This window comes from Oreochromis niloticus, linkage group LG6 (genome assembly GCF_001858045.2).
Source record: "Oreochromis niloticus isolate F11D_XX linkage group LG6, O_niloticus_UMD_NMBU, whole genome shotgun sequence".
Taxonomy (NCBI): domain Eukaryota; kingdom Metazoa; phylum Chordata; class Actinopteri; order Cichliformes; family Cichlidae; genus Oreochromis; species Oreochromis niloticus.
In genome coordinates, this window is record NC_031971.2 from 18,400,055 (window position 1) to 18,420,363 (window position 20,309).

Below are 20,309 nucleotides of genomic sequence, written 5' to 3' on the forward strand. Positions count from 1 at the left end.
ACATGTTGAATCCTCCTGAGCCACAACCCCAAGGTAACAAACAAGGCTTCCCTACATGCTCAGAGCAGTTAAAGCTGTTCCATCCCCCTAAAAATACATTTAGAAGAACAACGTGTTGGTCTATATGTGCTATGTGAAAGACTCCATCACCTGTATGGAGTGTTTAAGCTCATTGTTTTTGTTCTGCAGCCCACAGCTTCACTCTTCTGGTTCAGTTTTACTGCCTCTAGTCAGCCGTGTTTTCCAGACACAGCAGCTGTTCTCAGTGAAAAAGCTGTAAACACTCATTGTACACTACCTGCCCTGCAACAAGCAGCAATCACTCAAAATAGCAGCTCGCTGCCGAACATTGCAGAGCATTTAGCAGCTCAAGAGCTGGATTTTTTTCCTCTTATATACATCAAAACAGATTAGTGGACGCATGTGGAAGACAAAGAAACACCTTATAAGACTCCACAATTGGATCTAAATATGTCTTATGTCACATGATTTCCTGATGAAAGTGTCCCTCACACAACACAACATCAATCGTTTTATGACTATGTTTGGATAGTAAAGTGTAAAAGGGGTCATTTTAATAAGCAGATGTCTTCTTCATTTTGGGAGCACTGAACTTGTTTGCCAGATAAAAAGAAAAACACACTTGAAGTTAATACTGATGCTCTTTGTGTGCCAGATGTGTAAACAGACAGCTGCCTGCTAACAACTGTACAAGATGAAAATGTAAATTTTGTGCTTATGGCTTCCTCCGGTAAACATCTGGAGGAAGCACATCAAACTGTTGTGCTTTTTTAATATTTCATGTGTATTCGCTTGAGAAAAAACAATATCTATACTTATAACTCAAAAACTTTGAGGATGTATCTGAAAAGGGGAGGAAGCTGTCACAATGGCTTTAAATCACCTGTTAAAACAAAACAACACAGTATTAAAGCAAGAAGCCTCTTACTGTGAACATCCCCTCTCTGCTTGGTGACCTCCTTCTGGATGGTATTGTCTACTGGTGTGACCGGTGGCAGTGGCAACGGTGGTCTGGTGGGAACTGCTGGTCTTGGGATGTAAGGTTTGCGAGTGGGTACCGGTGGCTTTCGGGTGGGTATGAAGGGCTTTCGGGTGGGTATGAAGGGCTTTCGGGTGGGGACCAACGGCTTGTGTTGCGATGGGGTCACCCTCGGGCGGGGTGCCTTGGTTGTAGTTGTGGCGGCTGGCGGCAATATAGGGAAGATTATCTTTGGAGTGACTGGTGGGCGAGTGGTGGTGGTCCTCTGCTGATCCAAGTCTGGGATGTGGTTGTGATGATTTGGAGGCACTTTGCCTGGTCTCGGGGGGTCAATAACCACTTTAGGGATGGCTGAAATAATAAGAAAATGCAGATGGAGCACTGAAATATGAGCACTTAAGAGTTAATGAGGCATACATTTACAGACTAACTGCAATTATTAGCCTCACTTTTTTGAAGAAGAGGGCTTTACTTCATCTACTGAGACTTCTGATAACCATTACCTAAATGTTAGCACTCTAAAACAAATCGGGTGTCTCCAATCGCACTGAAAGCAAAAGCTCACAGCTGCAAACGAAGCTCATAAGTTCACATTCGCTCAAAGTTACAGGACTTCACAAGCCGAACCATTAAGACAGCCCACGTTCAGTGAACTCCTGCTCTTTGAAAATCGATCTTGCTTTCTTATCATGTCTTTTTTATCTGTCCATGCGGTCATCTTGATTAGTAATTCTTTGTATACTCATAGCCAGAGGCTTCGCAGCATAAGGCTAGAGCTGCTTGGAGCGTATGGAATGATTTCTGCACTCAGACAGGCTGCTTTTCCCCCGAAGATCACCCTCGCTCATGTCATCAAAGCTACACCGCCTTTTCCTTTGTTGCTGCACACATTGTTCAGGAGCAGAGACACAGATTGGGGGGTTGGCTTTCTTTCTTTTTTTTTGGAGGGGGTGATAGTGGCAGCTTCCTAAGGATTTCATGAGTGAAGAATGAGAGTGGACAAAGGCTAAAGGTTTGAACTCTGTTATTGCCTTTTCAGGTTGCAGGCGACTTTGATATGTGATACATGAATAGGATATTGCAACGTGACTCCCTGAGCACTTGCGGCTCACACCCTTTGGGCAGGACGGCGGGGTGAAGTATATGCAGCAGGTTCCAACTTTGCTCTGTGGAATGCCACATGAGTCCATTGGTTAAATAACTGTGGAGAATAAATGACTCTTTGTCCACTGAGCTGCTGTAAGAAGTGCAGACGCACACTGTAATGAACTCTGTGTCAGTAAGCAGAATGAGACCAACTAACAGAAAAAAAAAAAATCACAGTTGATGACGACTCTTCTTTGTGTCCTTATTACCCCAGCCGCATGTCAAAAAACCAAGTCAATCTGGGCACATGCGATAAAGGAGCAGGGTGAGTCAAGTAATGACTGACAGCTATTACAAAGAAAGGAATTTCAGTCCAAGCTTTGTGCTTGCAAGCCAATTTCTCCCTCGCTCCCTGCTTTTTTTCCCCAAGCACATTTTTTTAAAGACACAGGCAAAAAAAAAAAAAAACAAAACCCTGAAGCCCTGTTCCTTGTTGCTAAACTGAATATTAGTCCCGGGGTTTTCTCTCAGGACTTACGTTTACAGTCGTGGCCCATCCCCCTGTAGCCGTCTTTGCATTTGCACTTGTATGAGCCCGGCGTGTTGTAGCAGGTGGCAAAGCTGCTGCAGTGGCTTTGACCTAAAGAGCACTCATCCACATCTGAAAGATAATGGAAGCATAACAACAATCAGCTCCTGGGTGCAAGTGCAGAAAGCTTAAAACATAAAAGCAGAATATCAAACGCTAATTGCTTCACATCCACATGAAGGAAGGCTCAAAATTTATGTCGTACCGTTAGTGAAAGAGTTCAAGTGAATAATAGTCAACCAGAGGAAAAATCATCACGAAGGTTGTTTTAGAGTATAAGTCTTCCCCAAGATACAGAGATGTGCCTTTTAGACATTTAAAGAGCACCTGCCAAGTTGCTCTTGGCCTTTCTTTAATCTGATCAACGTGATAATTTTATTTAAAAGCAGATAAAACAGGACAGGAATTGTAATTGAGGCTAATGTGTATTTGTTTTTCACATTGTTGGTGGTTAGAATTCATAAGCATGATACTAACAATTAAAAATCCACCTTTTGAATGTTAAAAGTTTATTAAATTGCCATATTACTAAGTTTTTTTAGTCTCTGTTTTTCTTTCAGTTGAAAAATACAGAAAAAGAAAGTATGCACTTACTGCATCCATGCACCTTGCAGTCATTGAGTCGGCCATGAACTTCTCTGTATATCAAAATATTCTAAAGTTAAATGTGAGGCCATCTGTCTGACAACTAAAACTGAAAGATGCAACGGGAATACGATCCAGTGTTGCAAAGGCAAAGATTCCTCCATAACCATGTGAGATATGGTCAAACAGAAAATAATGGCTTCTACAAGTTACATTTTAAAATGCAATTTTTCCTGTTTTTTTGTTACTGCATTGTTTTCCCTTTGCAAAGTATCTACTGATGTAGTTGTTACACTGAATCGTGTTTTTTAAACTGATTGTTTTACAAGTAACCAATTAACCTACAAATAGTAAATCACAACTGGCCTGTTAAATGAGAGAGTGGTTGAAAATCGCATTAAATTAAAATACTAAAGCAAAGTTTGTCACATTGTAATATCAAACGTGGATTTCTGCTACTCATCTCTGCATGTGTGTTTCTTTTCTTTTCATCAGGCTCCTTCATAAGCAGTTCAAAAACAAAATGTGCATCACTAAAAATACCTCGGCTTAAATTCAAGCCACCTCAGCGCACCTTTGACCTTTGTGTGAGTATTGCGAGTCGAAGCCTCACAACAGAGGCGCTGCCACAGTACCTATGCACTGGTATTTTCCGTTGATGTATTGCAGGTCGAAGCCTTCGTGGCATTTGCAGATGTAGCTACCAAAGGTGTTGATACATTTCCTGAACCTGGGACACACTGCTATCCCTGCTGCACACTCATCCACATCTGCAAAAGAAAGAAGATTGAGAAATTGAGGAAAATGCTCAGATAAATGTCTATAATGCATTAAATAAGAAGTGCACTCAAATTAAAACAACGTGATAAAAAAAAAAATGTGAGATTAGAAAGCGTAATTGAATCTAAACTAAACATTACTATTCATGCCGGAACACATGTTCTTCATCCCTGCTTAGTATTCATTTATGAACAAAGCTCCTTTTACATTCTGCTCAGCGAGCGGAAAACAACACACACTAGCTTGTTTCATTATTTAAAGACTTTTTCCAAGTGTCTCTGTTGATCACCTTTACAGGCATGTGATCATTAATATTTAGACGCTGGGAGCCTGAAAGCATTCGCCTTAAAATCTTTAATTTATTTGCAGCATAATGCAGCTGAGGTGCTCAGAAACTGTTGTTTAAAATAACCTTAAAAACACTAAAGACACCTGGACCAGCTGGGAAAACAAGCGAGAGCGGTGAGTGGGCAGAGCTCTTCCCATCCCATTAACAACTACTGCTGAGGGTCTCATCAGCGAGGATCTTAATCCCAAACTGCTTCAGTGGAGCTGCTTAATGGCCAACAGTTGTGGATACATCACTGCCGTCACAGCAAGGGCAGACGTGGATTATTATATTTGAAATCACAAAGTAAAGTAACTGCATCTTTATACAGAGTAAAAAGCAAATCAGGTTTACCCCATTTTCACACTTACAGATTCTATATCAGCAATGTTTATGTTTTAAAATGTGCTGAAAGTGACAGCTTCTGTGAGAAGCCGACTTTAATCAGATGGTGTTTCAGTCATATTCTGTCACTGAGCATAACAAGTCGATACCTTCATCCAGTGGATCATGAGACATCCTTCTTCAAGGATTCCTGGCCTAATTCACTTTTAGTAAACAAACACTGAAGCGTGTGGAGTTTCCTAAAACAGCTGCAGTAGTCCTGCTGGAGCTATTATGTTCCCATTTTGAATCAATTCATGCATTTCAGTCGCTGCCAACGGTTTAAACAAAAACAGAGAATGGCAAATTGGATAAATATATATGGTTTATAATGACTGATTCATACAAACCTGTACTCGTTCCTGTTAAGGTTACAGAGAATTTCAGTTCAACTAAAACATCCGACACATTACGACGCACCGATCGCAGCGTTCGTGCACTGTGAAACATGTATGAGAGCAAAGCTACAGATATGAGCAGCAGTGAGCTACGATCCCATTTCCACAAAAGTTGCAACACCGTGTGAAGTAGTACAAAGGGAATGCAAGATTTTCTAGTCATCCCAGTGCTATATTTTATTGAATATAGTACAAGTACAACATATCAAATGGACTTTTTAAGAATATGCGCTTATTTTGAATGTTATGTGCTTAAAAAAACAGATTCGACTGATAGTGTTTCATCATCTCTTCCTCATTAAAAACCAATAGCTGTAGTTTTTAGTGTGAGATGTTTCTCATGATGTTGATATGTAGGCCTCCTTTGTTTGTTTAGGGTTTTTTGTTTCATAAAGTAATGTGCCAAATGTTTTCAGTGGGTTTGTGTTAGCAGAATGTATTTATTTTTATTTATCACTTTCCTCATGCTGAAAAATGTCTTCAAATGTCGACATCATATTGTTTCAAAACTTGTACACAGTGCATTGTATTTATGGTGCCTTTTCAGTTATTTATGACATATGCGTTAATGCCAGCACCCCATACCGTCATAACTGCTTTCCTTCTTAGCCTGGAGGACACATCATTTCCAAACTCAAATTTTGAATCGACAGACCACAGGGTAGTTTTTACTCTTTACCTCAGTCCACTCTGAATGAGCTCAGGCCCAGAGGGTTGTTTATTTCATGCTACAGTTTTCACTTGCATTTTGGGGCGGCAGCGATAAACTGTGTTTACTGACAATGCTTTTCAGAATTGTTCCTGAGTCCGTGCATAAAAGTGTCTGTTTTAAATGCAGTGCTGCCTGATGGCCTGAAGCTCACAGACCTTTAGTTCATTTTTGGCCTTTTCTCTTACATCGGTAGATTTTGTAATTTTACATTAAGAAAGGGTCTTCTTAAGTTATTGAAGCACTTGCAAATTCAGACTTTCACACCCTTCTCCATTTTTACGTCTGACAGACTCATCTTCTCTTTTTATATCCAGTCATGCTACTAATTAACCTCATGAGCTGCCAGATGCTTCACTTCAGTCTCTGGTTTCTAGATGGAATCACGTCCATGAGGATGATTATACAGCTTCCATAAAACTCTCCACGTCCAGAGTTTACTGTCGTAACACCTGTGGTAGGCAAAGGGTTCTGTCCCCTTCATAATTCTTCATGATTCATGTCTGTGCTATTTTAGAAAACCACCCCTTTAGCCGCCCAGCAGTTAAGTGGGCCTATAAGGCAGCATAAAGGGGAACAGCCTATAGTGAACACCCTGTGTTTAAACCTGACACAGGTTAACTGCCTCAACTGCCCACCTCATCTGTTAAGGTACCCCTCTGAGGAGCAGTGTCACATAAAATTGGCAGTAAAGGCAGATATGTGGGATTCCCTCGATCGCATTCCTGCTGTAAAAGCAACAGGAAGCAAACAGAACTTGGTCGAGAAGGACTGACGATGAAATCAAAGTTATTCGCCGTGAAGCAATTTGGATGAATTCAACTTTGATGAGTTGTTTGCTTTGAGGATTTGTGTTCGAGTGGCTAAACTGCATTTGTGCTGCCAGTTTCTTTTCTTCCTTTGCCAAAATAGTTGCCTTTGATTAGCAAATTTAAAGGCTGAGAAAAAACACACAAACACATACTCACACACAAACAAAAACCCCCACTTTTTTTTATGATGATTTACACGCTGCAAATCGCTCACAGATAAGAGTCGCTCAGCTTTCTGGCATGTGGAGATATATTAAGACCGGGACGTACCCACACAGGTTCTCCCATCCGGAGCCAGCTGTAGCCCCGGCGACGGACACTGACATCGGACCTCTCCTTTCAGCACCTCGCAGCCATACTGGCAGTTGGCCATACCACAAGTGCGAGCGTCTGATGGGTAAAAGAGAAACACGGCACACATTAACACACTGGTGCCACTGGGGAGTACAAAGGGAGAAGAGTTTATGCCATTCTCACCTACACTTTTTTTTTACTCACACCGACACACACAAAAACACGCGCGCGCTTCTTTTCCTCCAGCCACTTTATAACAGCCAGGCCACTCGCCTGCCTTTTCTGATATTAGCCAGCTTGACCCTGGGGTGCTGCCAGCGGCACAGCACTCACTCTGCCATTATTAGACTTCTCTGCTGTGCAGTTGCCATGTGCTCACACCTTAGCTCCAGCAATCTTTCCCCTGCCCACTTTTATCCTTTGTTACAGCCAAAGATTGATAATCCACCCCCCCCCTCGATATCAAAGCAACAGCGTGAGGCGTGAGGGTTGTTGAGACGTGCCGGGCAGATCAAGAACTTCCAAAAATAATAACGTAATGAAACAGATTTTCCTCAGCCTGTCTTGATAACAGTGGACTCTAAAAAGGAAATTAAAAGTGAGGCTTTTGCTGCCACTGCTACTTCAGCTGCCGGCACCCTGGAGTACAGTCTGATGACTGAGGCAGGCCGGGCTGATTAAATGCTACAGTGATCTATTGATCAAAGGGGAGAAAGGAGGAGCAGCAAGGTGTTAAACGGCATCATGCTATCATTAGACAACAACACCTAGAGTAATTCCAGATTGCCTCAAGTGTTACGCGATTTAGACTTTAAAAGGTGGGGAGTGAATTTTCCCCTCGTACAAAAGAACTAATTAAAAAGAGGCATCGGGAGTCATACAGTCCTCAAGTGGAAACGTGCAGGGAAAATAGTTATCAGCTGGGAAACAGAATTTACAGGGAGACATGTTCAGGCATCAGCTCACATTCTGTGGACTACCTCGGGGCAAACAATAAAAAAAAACCTTAAAAAAAAGTGCACATTCACTGAAGGGTCTGTAGATTGTGTTTCTTTCATATTTTTCATTTCAGCCCTCAAAGGGTTCTTCACAGGGGTTCTTTAGACTGCAGAGCTGCTATAATGAAGCAGATCAACACGGTGTTTTAATCAAAACAGTCTATCAAAGGATTGTGAGACTGCTGTCAGGGGTACGAGTGGGAAATACATTTCGTAATGATATCAACACTGTGTGCTGTAGAAACACATGGATACATTCAGTGAAAAGAGGAATCTTTCATGAGGAGAACACAGACAGGGAAAGGAAATTTCCAGCTCTCAGGCTGTATCACAAAGAGTGTTAACAATCAAAGTGTGTGTGTGCAAGAGAAAGAGGCTTACTTCCACAGGTCCCGTCAGGCATCAGCATGTAGCCATTCAGGCAGTAACACTTGTAGCTCCCATACGTGTTCATGCACCTGTGTTTGCAGGGCCTTGGCTTTAGCCCGCACTCATTCAGGTCTGCAGACAGAGAGAAAGACAACTTAAATCACCCGGGGTACAGAGAGACAGAGGTCCTATAAAGAGGTGAAATTAGTCACGGGGCAAAGGTGGAAGAGGTGAGTCGTGTCAGACCTCGCTTGTCCATTTACGTGCAGGTATGCCGGCTCCGTCTGACGTGACTGCGTGTTAACGTGGTTGTTTTTTAAATGGGATGGGGGTATCTTTAAGGAAGTGAAGCGTTTCTGTGTTCTGACAGGCCCAGAAATCGCTCTTTTGATGATTAAGCCAGTAACAGCATTAAACCTTTGCATCACCTGCATGTGATGAAGGATATGATTAAACCCTATGACTTTCCACCACTTTGTGAGGTTTGCCAGTTCTCCATCTGGTATTCTTTGATGGATACATTTAATTCTAGTGTTTTTATGTGGACGTGAAGGTAGAGAAATCTCACCCACAGTAGCCCATGAAAATCTTATTAGAAAACGATGCTGTCTGGGCTCGGAGTAAGGAGCACCCCTGGGAGGAAAAGAATATGCTCTCAGCTCAACACCTGTCAAATGCTTATGCAAATTCAAGTCATTATGCCTTTTTCAGAGCAGACATTTTGACGAGTCAAACAGAGCTGTAACTAATGACGTTAATGATGTCTTCCTTTCTTCCATGTATTTTAAATCCCAGGGCTCTGGTGCATGCCGCCTCACTGGGATGACTTACTGACACTCCAAAATGTAACAGAGCATTGCCAAAACCATTAAAACATTGGTTACACCTGTGTACCTCCTGTTATGATAAGACAAAGTGTGCAAAGTACGTGCAAAGTTTACAGTGGCTCAGGTAAGTGAATATATTTAGGTCTTCATATTACCTTTAAATGACATATTTTGACATCTCATAGCATAAAAAACTAAAGACGATGATTTGTTTTCATTAGTCTGTTTCAGGTCATTGCACACACTGCATCTTTAGACCAACTTAGTTGGATATGATTAATGTAGTAATACCTACAGTCAGCTGGAAAAGAAAGTTTTCCCCAAACTCTCTGCAGTCGAGTGAAAACTAAGTACACCCCATGGTTCAGTAGCTTGTAGAATCACCTTTAGCTGCAATAACTTAAAGTAATTGTTTTCTTTATGGCTTTATCAGACCCTCGTGTCACAGTGGAGGAATGACCGACTCTTCTTTAAAACGTTGCTTCACTTCATTGAGGTTTGACTGGTTCACTCGTCTGGGCTTTGACTGGGTCATTGCAACACCTTGATTCTAGCTGTCAGAAAGATGGCCTCATATTTGAGTCTAGAGTACTTTGGTATACAGATGAGTTCATGGTGAAGTCAATGACTGCAAGGTGCTCAGGTCCTGTGGCTGTAAAACGAGTCCAAATCATGACCGTTGTGGTCGACAGTTAGTATGAGGTTTTTCTGCCAATATGTTTGGTTTTCACCAAAACTGTTGGTGTGCATTACAGCCAAACATCTCCACTCCACAAGGACGTTGTTCAAGAAGTCTTGAAAAAGCCATACTTGTTCAGCCGTTTAGATTGTACTATTATGAACTGTTAGCATTTAACAGGTCTCAGTAGAGTCTGAGACGTGGCTCTTGGAGCGTTTGCAGTTTTATGAGCATTGTGCGGTCTGAAGTGTGTGTGTCAAAGCAAATGTGACATCTTCCCAAGCATGCTGTTAACACATACCTGAATGCTCCAGACCAACAAATTGCCAAAACTTCTGCTTTTATCGAGGTGATCATGCTCTTCAATCATCAGATAATTAGTACATTTGCTGCTTCTTGTTCTCTTAACTCCTGTGGAAGCAGTAAGGGGGGCACTTACTTCTTTAACAGGACTACATAGGGCTGCATGAAAACTTTTTTTTCCCGACTGTATATATTTAACATCAAATCAAGTGTTGTGTCTCAAATTGCACATTTCTGCACTAACACTTTTTACTTTGAATGCATAGGAAGAGTAACATTCAAAAGTTTGGGCACATGCATTCCACCAGACGTTCTCGAATGGTGTGTTCATTACAGTCAGAAGCTGACTGCACAGTACTGTATGTTTGCCACCTTTTGTGGTGGAATACACAGCAGAAAGGATGGATTTTCAGCCAGTAGTAGGAGGATGGTGATGCCAATAACTGGCTAGCTAGCACTTTATGCTATTTAGTGGTTACCTCCTTCATTATTTTAAAAACTTCGTGCTACGTTTTGGTCAGAAGTTTTGCAAAATGCATTGCCAGCACAACAATGATGGTCAAATAATCATCATTTTGAGGCACTACATTGGTGAAATTTATGGACTATGTAAGTAAATCCATAGTCTATTAGTAAAAGTTTTCAAATGAAACACAAGCAAAGGCTTTTAACAGCTGTCTTAAATAAGGGAAGGTCTGTTTTTATTTAGTCCACTGAACAAAGAATAACTATTATCTGATACAAAGTGACAATCATAACAATTATGTAATGCACTCAAGCTTTCATTCCATTAAAGAGGCTAAAAATGATGGCAGATGAAAGGACTGAACTGTCTTTAGGTGAAACATGAACAGAAATGTCATAATTACATCATGTTTTCATCATTTTCTTTTTTTTTAGCAGTTTGAGGTTTGGCTCCTCTTTTTACAGCTAGTAAGAGCAGACTGTAGAATAACTGCCACCAACAGTTTATCAGTGAATGCAAACATAATATTTGCAGTAACTTATTGGATGAAAAGGCCACATTGTTTCTGTGTGTTAACCCCACTTGTGTTGCTAATGTTATTAGCAACACAAGTGCTTTTTATGCTGCGTCAAATGTTCACTGTAAGAAAAACCTCTTGTTGCTTTCTTAGTGGTCTCAGACTTTGATGCTGTAATTGTTATTTGCTGTGTGCGCTCAATAATTTATGCAAGAAATTCTTTCTGCACTCCCACTTTTAGAAAGAGGGATTACACTAGCCTGCAGTCATGCAGCTCAGATGTGCAAAGAGTTTGCTTTAAATCATGTTTTTCACCTAAAGTAAGTTTTAGGAAAGAGTTGTCTCATAAAGGAAACTGTGTCACTCTTTCAGAGCATCATTGAACAGCTTGTCTGGTTAGAGTAACCAGATAAGCCTTTTCATAGTCCGGGCTCTTGCTTACATCCTTTTAATAACTTGGAGAACTTCAGTGCTTACAAGGAAGAATACATTCTGTTTGAAGTCTAAGTTTTATTGACCAAACAGGCTTTGGTTGTATACAGGTAAGCAGTCTGTGTGAAGTGAAAAAGGGATTGCATTTAGTGAAATGTAATATTGAAACCACTGGTTATTGCCTGAAGACAGACTATCTTTAGATAAGCTTTTCAAACAGGTTGCTTCTGCTTTGGTTAGCATAATTTCACATGTGCAGAGCGCTGAAATACTTATGGATTTTGATGGAAACAGGGCTTATGTTTGGGGCTAAATGTTTCTTCATATATCACCTGCACCTCGTTTAAATGTGACAACTTTGGAGTGCCAGAACCATAAAAGGGAAAATCCAACTTGAAACGGTACCAAAAATCCATCACACTGGAACGATGACACACACTCCAAGCAATATAAATAACTATGAATACCACTCTCTGTGTCTGTGACACAGAAGAAGCATCATAAAATAGATTTCATCTCACTGTGTGGCACATGAGCGCTCATCTTGGCTTACTGCACTTTAAATGGCGCCGTGTTTAGCTCTATGGACATATGTAGGGCACATTCTTTGAGAGCCACATACCTCCTGCATTTAAAAGATGCCACAGTTTAATTTGGATGAATGATTGAGCAGATGCCCAGTTTGTATATCTACAGACTCCTGTCTTCTATTAATGAAAGCTTCTGGTCTACTAAAGCCAAACTGGCTGAGTGATCAGTAAATGTGTCAGAAATTTGGACAGCCTGCTTAACCTTACGATGTGCTGCCAGACTTAAAGTCGTGTTCCATGACCATAAATTCTTTTAGATATATAGGGGTCAGTTTGTGAATGCAGCTGTCATGCTGGGGTGATATATAAATCATTTAAAACATTACTTTCACTGTCTGAATGAGTAGAGATAACAAGGAGCAGACTACTTACTGTTATAAAAACATTCCTCTACATGTAAGGCAAGCTAAATGTTATTAGAGTTAAGCAGGGCTGCACGATTAATCCAGTTTTAATCTCGATCACGAGTCTGGTTTCCCACAATTAAATCAGCATCACTGATTGATAATGAAAATATGTGCTCTGGCAATAAAAGCCTGTTCCCTGCAATGTACAGGATCACATTAAAAGCAGGTCATTAGTCGTTGTTTGGAAATACATTTTAGTGATTTAGTCCTGTATTATTGGGTCTGTGCTCCAACTCAACACAACTAACTTATTCAAAGCACATCTATGTCTGCTGTACAATGAATGTAAAGACAAAGAGTGTGGTGGTAACTAATGGGAATCATCCAGCACAGACTCAGAAGTCCATAAAAAAAGCAGGCCTGTGCAGCGCATCTGGTCATCGATCAAGCTGAAAAAGACAACCTGAAGTCACCAACAAACACAGTCTAATTCCATTTAGCTAAAAATATGTGTCCACTACCCATTAAGGCTTAAGGAAACTGGTCAACTGTATGAAAGTGGAAAAACCTGCACTATAGGCAAAGAGAGAAATAGAGTTTTACTATATGCGTTTTATTCACATCTGTCATGTAGGTAACCATAATGGAGAAAAAAAAAAGTGCTCCAAGGCTCCAAAGGCTTAACTGACAAGTGCTTTTCACTGGGGCAGATGCAAGATCAGGACCAACACAAAGGGCTTGCCTGGGCACTTGGTTTTATTGCAAAATAATACAACAAGTTTATTCTAGGAGCAGTATAAGACGAATAAGTGCGTAATTGCTCTAAGAGTCGACCCTGATGAAGAATAGATGTGTTGGTTTATATTCTTTCCTTCTAGGAAATGCACTCAGGTCAGATGAATAAGGCGTTTGGATACAAACACCTCATTTGTATGCAGAGATGTTTTAATTAACATGAACACAGCAGAAGGCAAAGGTGAAAGCATCGCCCTGTGGACTACATTTTGTGTTAGCTTTGTTAAAAAAAAAAAAAAAGAATATTTTTTCTCTAAGATATGCACTGAATTTAGGTAAATAAAGGAGGACTCATTTTATTTTAAACATTAGCAGGAATGCAGCAGAGCATGGATGTGAAAGCAACGTTAAGCTTACATGATCATTTCAGGGGTAAAATCAGTGAATAATCACAACAAAAATGGTGATATTTAAAATAATGGTGATAATAATTTTGCCCATAGTCATGCAGCCCTAAAATGAATTTTTATTTTAAAATTTGATCTAAATATTTCAGATTTCTGATATGAATAAAATGTCTTTGCAAAAATAAACTGATTGTCTCCTTGAGATAACATTGCAGATTCCCAGTTTTCATTTGCGTGCATAAAAAAGGTTCTACAAAGAAGCAGTGACACAGGTGCAGTGTGATGACTCTTAATATTACACAGCGCACACACAGCAGGTCTTGCTGCCCACTGCAAACTGAATTTGTTCTGCTATTTTTGTTCACCACATGAGCATAAAGCTCACTGCTTTTTTTCCCCTCACTTTTCAAACACCCGTACAAACTGACAGTCTCTCTGCCGCGATATAAATTATTCTTAGGTTTTTTTACGGAGCGAACCACGTCAAAATGATTTGTCCTGTCCTTTGTCAGACAGGAGGCTTAGCTCCGCTTACTTCACCCACAAGATAATGTCCACAATACTCACACCTGCACACACACGTGCATGCACGCACATCACTGTTGTCCAATTTTTTATAATTAACACTGTCAATCCTGTTTCTTTTTTTTTCATAGCAAACAGTTTTTGCACACTCATTACTGCGATAACAGAAAACCATAGCAACACTGTCCATTGTCAGCGTGAAAGAGGAAAAAGGTCTCCACTTGTCCGTTGCACTGAAAAACAGCTTAAAAATGTAAATGAGGGATTATTGAAATTCTCACATTCTCAGACAGTAGAAACTCTGTGAGCATCAGCACAAGCAACGCGCAAGATACAGCCAGGCTCTGATCTACAGGCAAGACCAAGAGGGCAGACAGAGAGAGAGAGATGGAGAAACAGACAGATAACGCACAGATATGACCACCAATTCATACTTCGACATGGCCCCAGGACTGCAGAAACCTGTGAGATAGCAGAGGTGGAGAGCCCCTCTGGGGTGTTCACTGTATGGTAAATGAACTGCTAAGACACATTTGAAGTGATGCTAAATGGAGTGATTTATTGGGTCAGCTCCACTGAGGTGTGCTACATTCCCGACACACCTCTATCACTGACAGGGAGATTAGCAGGGGCCTTTTTCTTGGGGATATGCTCGTCTTTAAAGGAGACAACACTGGTTGGAACTCAAGGCCTTGTTCTAGCGATGGAGAAGCCATGAGTGCTGTGTCCATGTCGATGATGGTTTGAAAAGCAAGGAAGAGCTATTTGTTCCAGGCAGTCATGGTGCAAACGAGAAAGAAGAAGAAGCAGGGAAGAGAAACTCATGATGGTTCTTCTGCACAGAGAAACTGTATTCAGGGTAGAAGGGATAAAGAAAGGGAGGGGAGAGTGGTAAAAACTGCAACATGCTTGGCACTCGTGCTGTTTTTCTTCTGCTGAAAAGCTGCTCTTGGGATGTGCCTCCTCTGCCAGGGACAGAATGAAAGCAGGAAGAAAATAACTGGGAGTGACATTCAGTCCTCCTTAGGTCACATTGTGCAGCACCATGCATGTTGCCAAGGGGGAAGAAGAGAAGCTGCCGAGGGGAGGTCGATCGAATCTCACCCTCCATCACAACTCTCGCCGGCTGATGGTCCACGGGAAGAAAGATAGGAAGGTGACTGGCCCACACTGGTGGGGTTAAATAGTCCGGCGCCTCTTCTTTAGACAAAAGAAAATGGGTTAGAGAGGAGGAGGGGAGTGGGAGGAAAGGGAGTGGAGGGTTTGATTGACATGAAGTAGTAAAGGGTGGAGAGTGAGTGAGGAGAACAGAGGGAGAGGGAGAGAGAGAGAGAATTTTTTAAAAAGGAACCAACCAATGGATTAGGACACCTCTGACCACGCTACATTCCTGGAAAGTAAAGAGGAACATTATGCAGCAAAGAGGATTACACTTGTGGGGATTGGACATGAGCTGAGTATCAGGGGGGAAAAAAAAGGGCACATGGGAGAAACAGCAAAAAGTGGTTTTGCATCTCCTGTCCTCCTGCCCGCTCGTCTCTTCTGCATTCCCTTTTTGTCACAAGGGTGAAATAGGATCTGAGAGAATTACAGTATCGCTCAGATTCAGAGAATCCCTTCTCAATTTCTGCCCGGAGTTTCAAAAGTAGACAGGAGTTACATTTAAAGAGACAAATCACTGCTTGACTGCAAATGCTTCAGCCTCAGGAATTTCAGCCCCTCCCCTTCCTGCCTAACCATCTATCATTCAAGCAACCTTTCCTCCGGCACTGAGCTAACAACAGCTATTGTTAAGTGACAGGAAGACGATACAACTAGCTCCGACTGTTTCTGCATGCTTCACATCATCCGAGCGTTTCTCGACCGAGGAATACAAAAATCTAAACTGAGAGGTTACGCAAGCAGCCGCACTGCCAACTCTGCTTAAGACAGAAGCATTTATAGCTGAACTTTTCTGTAAATAGACACGATGAACGGGCACTGGAAGAAGAAACAAACCTTCACTACAAAAATAATCTGTTTTCAGTTTGTCTTCATTTATAGACAAATGGCATGCAGCTGTTTTTATTGGAACTAGAGATGTAGAGATATATCATTACTGATAATAATCATCATATTTTAAAGGTTTTGGAGAATACATCTCTAATAAGGCTGTAACTATATGCTGGACAGGAACATAGTGGGCGGCTCCAGTCATAAAATGGGGAAAAACAAGAAGAATAAACCCACGAACAATTTAGCTACTGAGCTACCACCTCAGGGTGTAGGTGCCTGTACTGCACCCACTGGCCACTTTATTAGGTACAACTTCCTAGTACTGAGTTGGATGACCTGCTGCTTTCTGAGATTCAAAAAGGTGCTGGAAACATCAGGTTAACATGATAGCATCACACAGTTGCTGCATATTTGCCAGCTGCGCATTCACGATGTGAATCTCCTGTTCACAAAAGCATTATACTGAATTGAGAGTTGGCGACAGTGGAGGTCATTCGAGTATAGGGAACTCATGGTCATGTTCAAGAAACCAATTTGAGATGATTTGAGTTTTGTGACAAATCATTATTGTGTACCCATCTTGTGATGCTGGGAAATAGGTATCAGCAGATGGCTACACTGCGGTCATAAAGGGATGGACGTAGTCAGGAACAATACTCAGGTAGGCTGAGGATCACGATGTAACAAGAAAATATCCTTCAGACCATTACACCCATAGCCTGTACCATTGATACAGCGCGGGACTCATGCTTTCATGTTCTTTACAGCACATTCTGACCCAATTATCTAAATGTCTCAGCAGAAATCAAGACTTATGAGACCAAGCCATGTTTTTTCAGTCTTCTCATGTCCAAATTTGGTGAGCCTGCGTGAACTGTACCCTCCGTTCCCAACCTTTAGCTGAGTGGCACACGGTGTAGCCTTCTGCTGCTGAAGCTCATTTGCTACAGGGCTCAGTGTGTTCATGTTCAAAGATGCTCTTCTCTTCTGTCTTGCTTTCCCATTCTGATCCTTGCTTTGAACTTCAACAGTTATCGTGACCATGTCTGCATACCTACCTAAATGAACTGAGCCGCTGCCATGTGATTAGCTGATGAGATATTTGCATTAGCTAGCAGTTGAACAGGTGTACCTAAAGTTGATGGTGAGTGGTAAAAGTTAAACTTAGTAGGAGAATCAGTGGATTTACCTGAAAAGTACCAGAAAAGAGTATTTTTGCAGATGGTATTAAGTAAAGCAAAATCACCATAAAGAATCTGGAGGTCGATCTGATCAGTGAGCGATCCTTTAGCAGCCACTGTGATTTCAAGACTCATTCTCTGCTGTCTCTGTGTGATAACTTTCTTCGATTCTCCATGCGCTGTTAATTGTAATAGGAGAGTTCTGCAAGCCACCATCTGGCTGCTTTATTGTGTGATGTGATATCATGTCTTCGATCATATGTGTTCAACCTGTGTTGCATCATTCTTAATGGAAAGATATCTTTATCATTACCATGAATATCAGAAGGAAATCTTAGCAGGGGATGATTTCTAATCACATTTACTTCAAACTCACAGGAGTTAACTCAGGTCAAACATTACTTCTTGCCTCTTTGGTGACCTTAAAGAGAACACAGATAAAAGGAATCTGGAGTAATAGCCAGACAACTGAGTGTAAATACACAGTATGATGACATGCATGCAATACTTTAAATACTTGCAGCTGTTTGGCTGCTAATAGCAGACAGCCAGAAAGACAAACAGTGACAGAGAGGGATCGGTTTCTAAACCAACAGCCCTGAAGTATCTGTCTACACCTACACTGAATTAAATTCGCATGGAGATTAGTCAAAGTGTTCGTGCTCTTTTCTGCGGCTTTGCCAAGATAAAGCAGTGAGAGATCCAGATAATAGCTAATATTCTGAAAACAGATATAGAAGTAAACTGTATACATGCTTCAGCAGCAGTATTAGGCTATCACACTTAACGTGGTATTAATTATGTATCTGGCTGACAGACGAGGAGCATCTGGAAGCTCCGCAGCTGTATTCCTTCTGATGTCTGAGACGTCGATCCTCCAGCAAAATCTTTTAATAGTGTCTTAACAGCAGGTCAACTACACCTAATTAAATCCACCTGCATGGAATAATCATCTTATTAAAATGATTGGATCAGCGGGGGGAGTTTGCTGCCAAACTGTTAAACAGATTATCCTTATAATGAGTTTATTTGTGCAGCGAGAGCATGCTCATCTATCACTACGCTGAATGACAGCAACGATTCTCATCAGCACCGAGCGTGAGGCGCGTTCTCAAAACGATTCTGTTTGGATTCTCAGAGTAGCCGCTGTTTTTCTTGACAGCCGAGTGCCCGTCGAGTTAATGGTGAAAAATAATCACATTCATTTAAATTATATCCCGTTCAGATCGGGATAGGAGCTGCAACAAAAGTTAAGGCCAAAGAATTTGGCAGTAAAAAACCCCCAAAAACAAACAAGGTATGTAGGTAAGAAGTAATTCTCTGATAACAGTACCAGCTAATATAAAAAAATTGGACATGTGAAAATACGGCAGCTGCTGTGATCGTGTTTACTGTAAACACTGACTGTCAGTGGTTTGCTTTTGCTGCACACAAACAGTGTTTCTAAGGTGTTCAACACTCTTGTTAATCAATCCGAGCCTCCAGGGTGGCAAACACATCCACACATCCCACTTAAAAGAAATTTGTGTATTCACCACCGATGTCCACACTTGTGCACATTTTCCTGTTGTAATCTCTTTTTTAAAAATAAAATGGTAGATATTATCATTTGCAGTCAGTGAATTTTTGTTGGTGTGATAAGGTCACATAGGCACCGAAGGCCAGGTAATGACCTTTTTAAGGGACACAAACTAGGAAACTGCTGGACAAAAGTTTACAAAGTCGCTCAATTTTCTAAGTGTTAAATTTGTCTCTTTAAAATGTTATCAGCGATTTGCAGACAGATAAATATAGATAAATGTTCACCTCCTTTTAGAAGCACAAGCAGGGCATAAAATTGAATTATTCAAATATAGGTACTTAAGTCGAGTATTTAGCCTCTTAACGAGTTTGACCACCGGTTGCACTCATTGTGCAACTCCCCAGGAGACGCCGTTTTCCTCAAAACAAATTTACAGATTATAATCTGATTTAAAAGCTCTCGGGGAGACTGGTTGACCTTTAGCAGCATCGAGGTCAGAGAAGCAGCTCGGGGCCTCTTATTTCTTTCCTCCAGTTGTCTCCTCGAGATAAATACTGCACTCCAGAGGGACAGGATATTAGAATGCTTCAAAACACTGGCCACCTGGCACATCAATAGCACACCTCAAATCAATGTTTGACCGACGCTGCATTTAAATGAGAAAATCTAATCTCCGGTCCCTGAATAATTAAATTGGTTTCCATAGCATGGGGCAGCGTGGCAGAGAATGCGGGGTTATCAGCACCTACGCAGGCTGAAAGGTCAAGTCTGCCACTCAGAGCTAAGTAAAACGTCTCGAGCTTATTGGAAAAATGGGAGTTCGGCAGACGCTTGAAAGTACAGTTTCATCTTGAAAGGTCTCGGAATCGCTTTTGTCAGATAAGTCTATCTGAACGGTTGGCAGCGAAGTCTGCTGCGCTTGGATACTGTATCCTTTTACTTTCCTCCTCTTTGTTGCAGATTGAGACAAAGTAGACCCGTCTGGCCCAGGCAGACAGGAGCCACCTATAGCCCTGAAATGCAGGATGAGTCATTTGGAACATTCCGGAAAGGATTTCAACACCCCCACCCCCCTCCCTCCCCCTTGTTTTTAATTACACACTATCCTATTCCCGTCTCAGGGCGTGAATTCCACAAGTATTTTCAAGCTGCTTGGATGCAGGTCAACTCGGAGCTAACTAGGGAAGCTTTAATGCTTTTCAACGTGCCCAAAGTGTAAAGGCACAAGAACTCCAGACCCCCCCCACCCCCGCCCACTCTCATCCACCAACCAGCACACACACACACAAACAAACAAACACCTTCAAATAGCATTGATTGCACTCAGTCGTCCAAGTTATCTCAGGTCAGTAATTGAGATGTTATCTCCACAGGAGAGGATGCACTCCAGGGATCATTCAACGCGGCTTCACCACTCATTTCCATTTGAGCTGAATCAGCCCCCGCGGTCC

The 20,309-nt window shown here is 41.5% G+C and overlaps 1 protein-coding gene across 5 annotated transcripts in view; it reads right to left on the reverse strand.

Annotated features, from left to right (window-relative positions):
• Positions 1-20,309, reverse strand: part of npnta (nephronectin a) — a 55,685-nt gene that overhangs the window by 12,215 nt on the left and 23,161 nt on the right. For 3 of the 5 annotated variants that reach the window (XM_005456994.4, XM_025908118.1, XM_005456995.4), the window contains 5 exons: positions 8,345-8,464; positions 6,942-7,061; positions 3,896-4,030; positions 2,625-2,747; positions 950-1,351 (listed from right to left, as the gene is read on the reverse strand). In XM_005456994.4, the coding sequence (XP_005457051.1) occupies positions 950-1,351; positions 2,625-2,747; positions 3,896-4,030; positions 6,942-7,061; positions 8,345-8,464 (900 nt within the window). Of the gene's footprint in view, positions 1-949; positions 1,352-2,624; positions 2,748-3,895; positions 4,031-6,941; positions 7,062-8,344; positions 8,465-15,264; positions 15,361-20,309 lie in introns of all 5 variants that reach the window. The other 2 variants (XM_005456992.4, XM_005456993.4) reach the window with 1 other exon arrangement.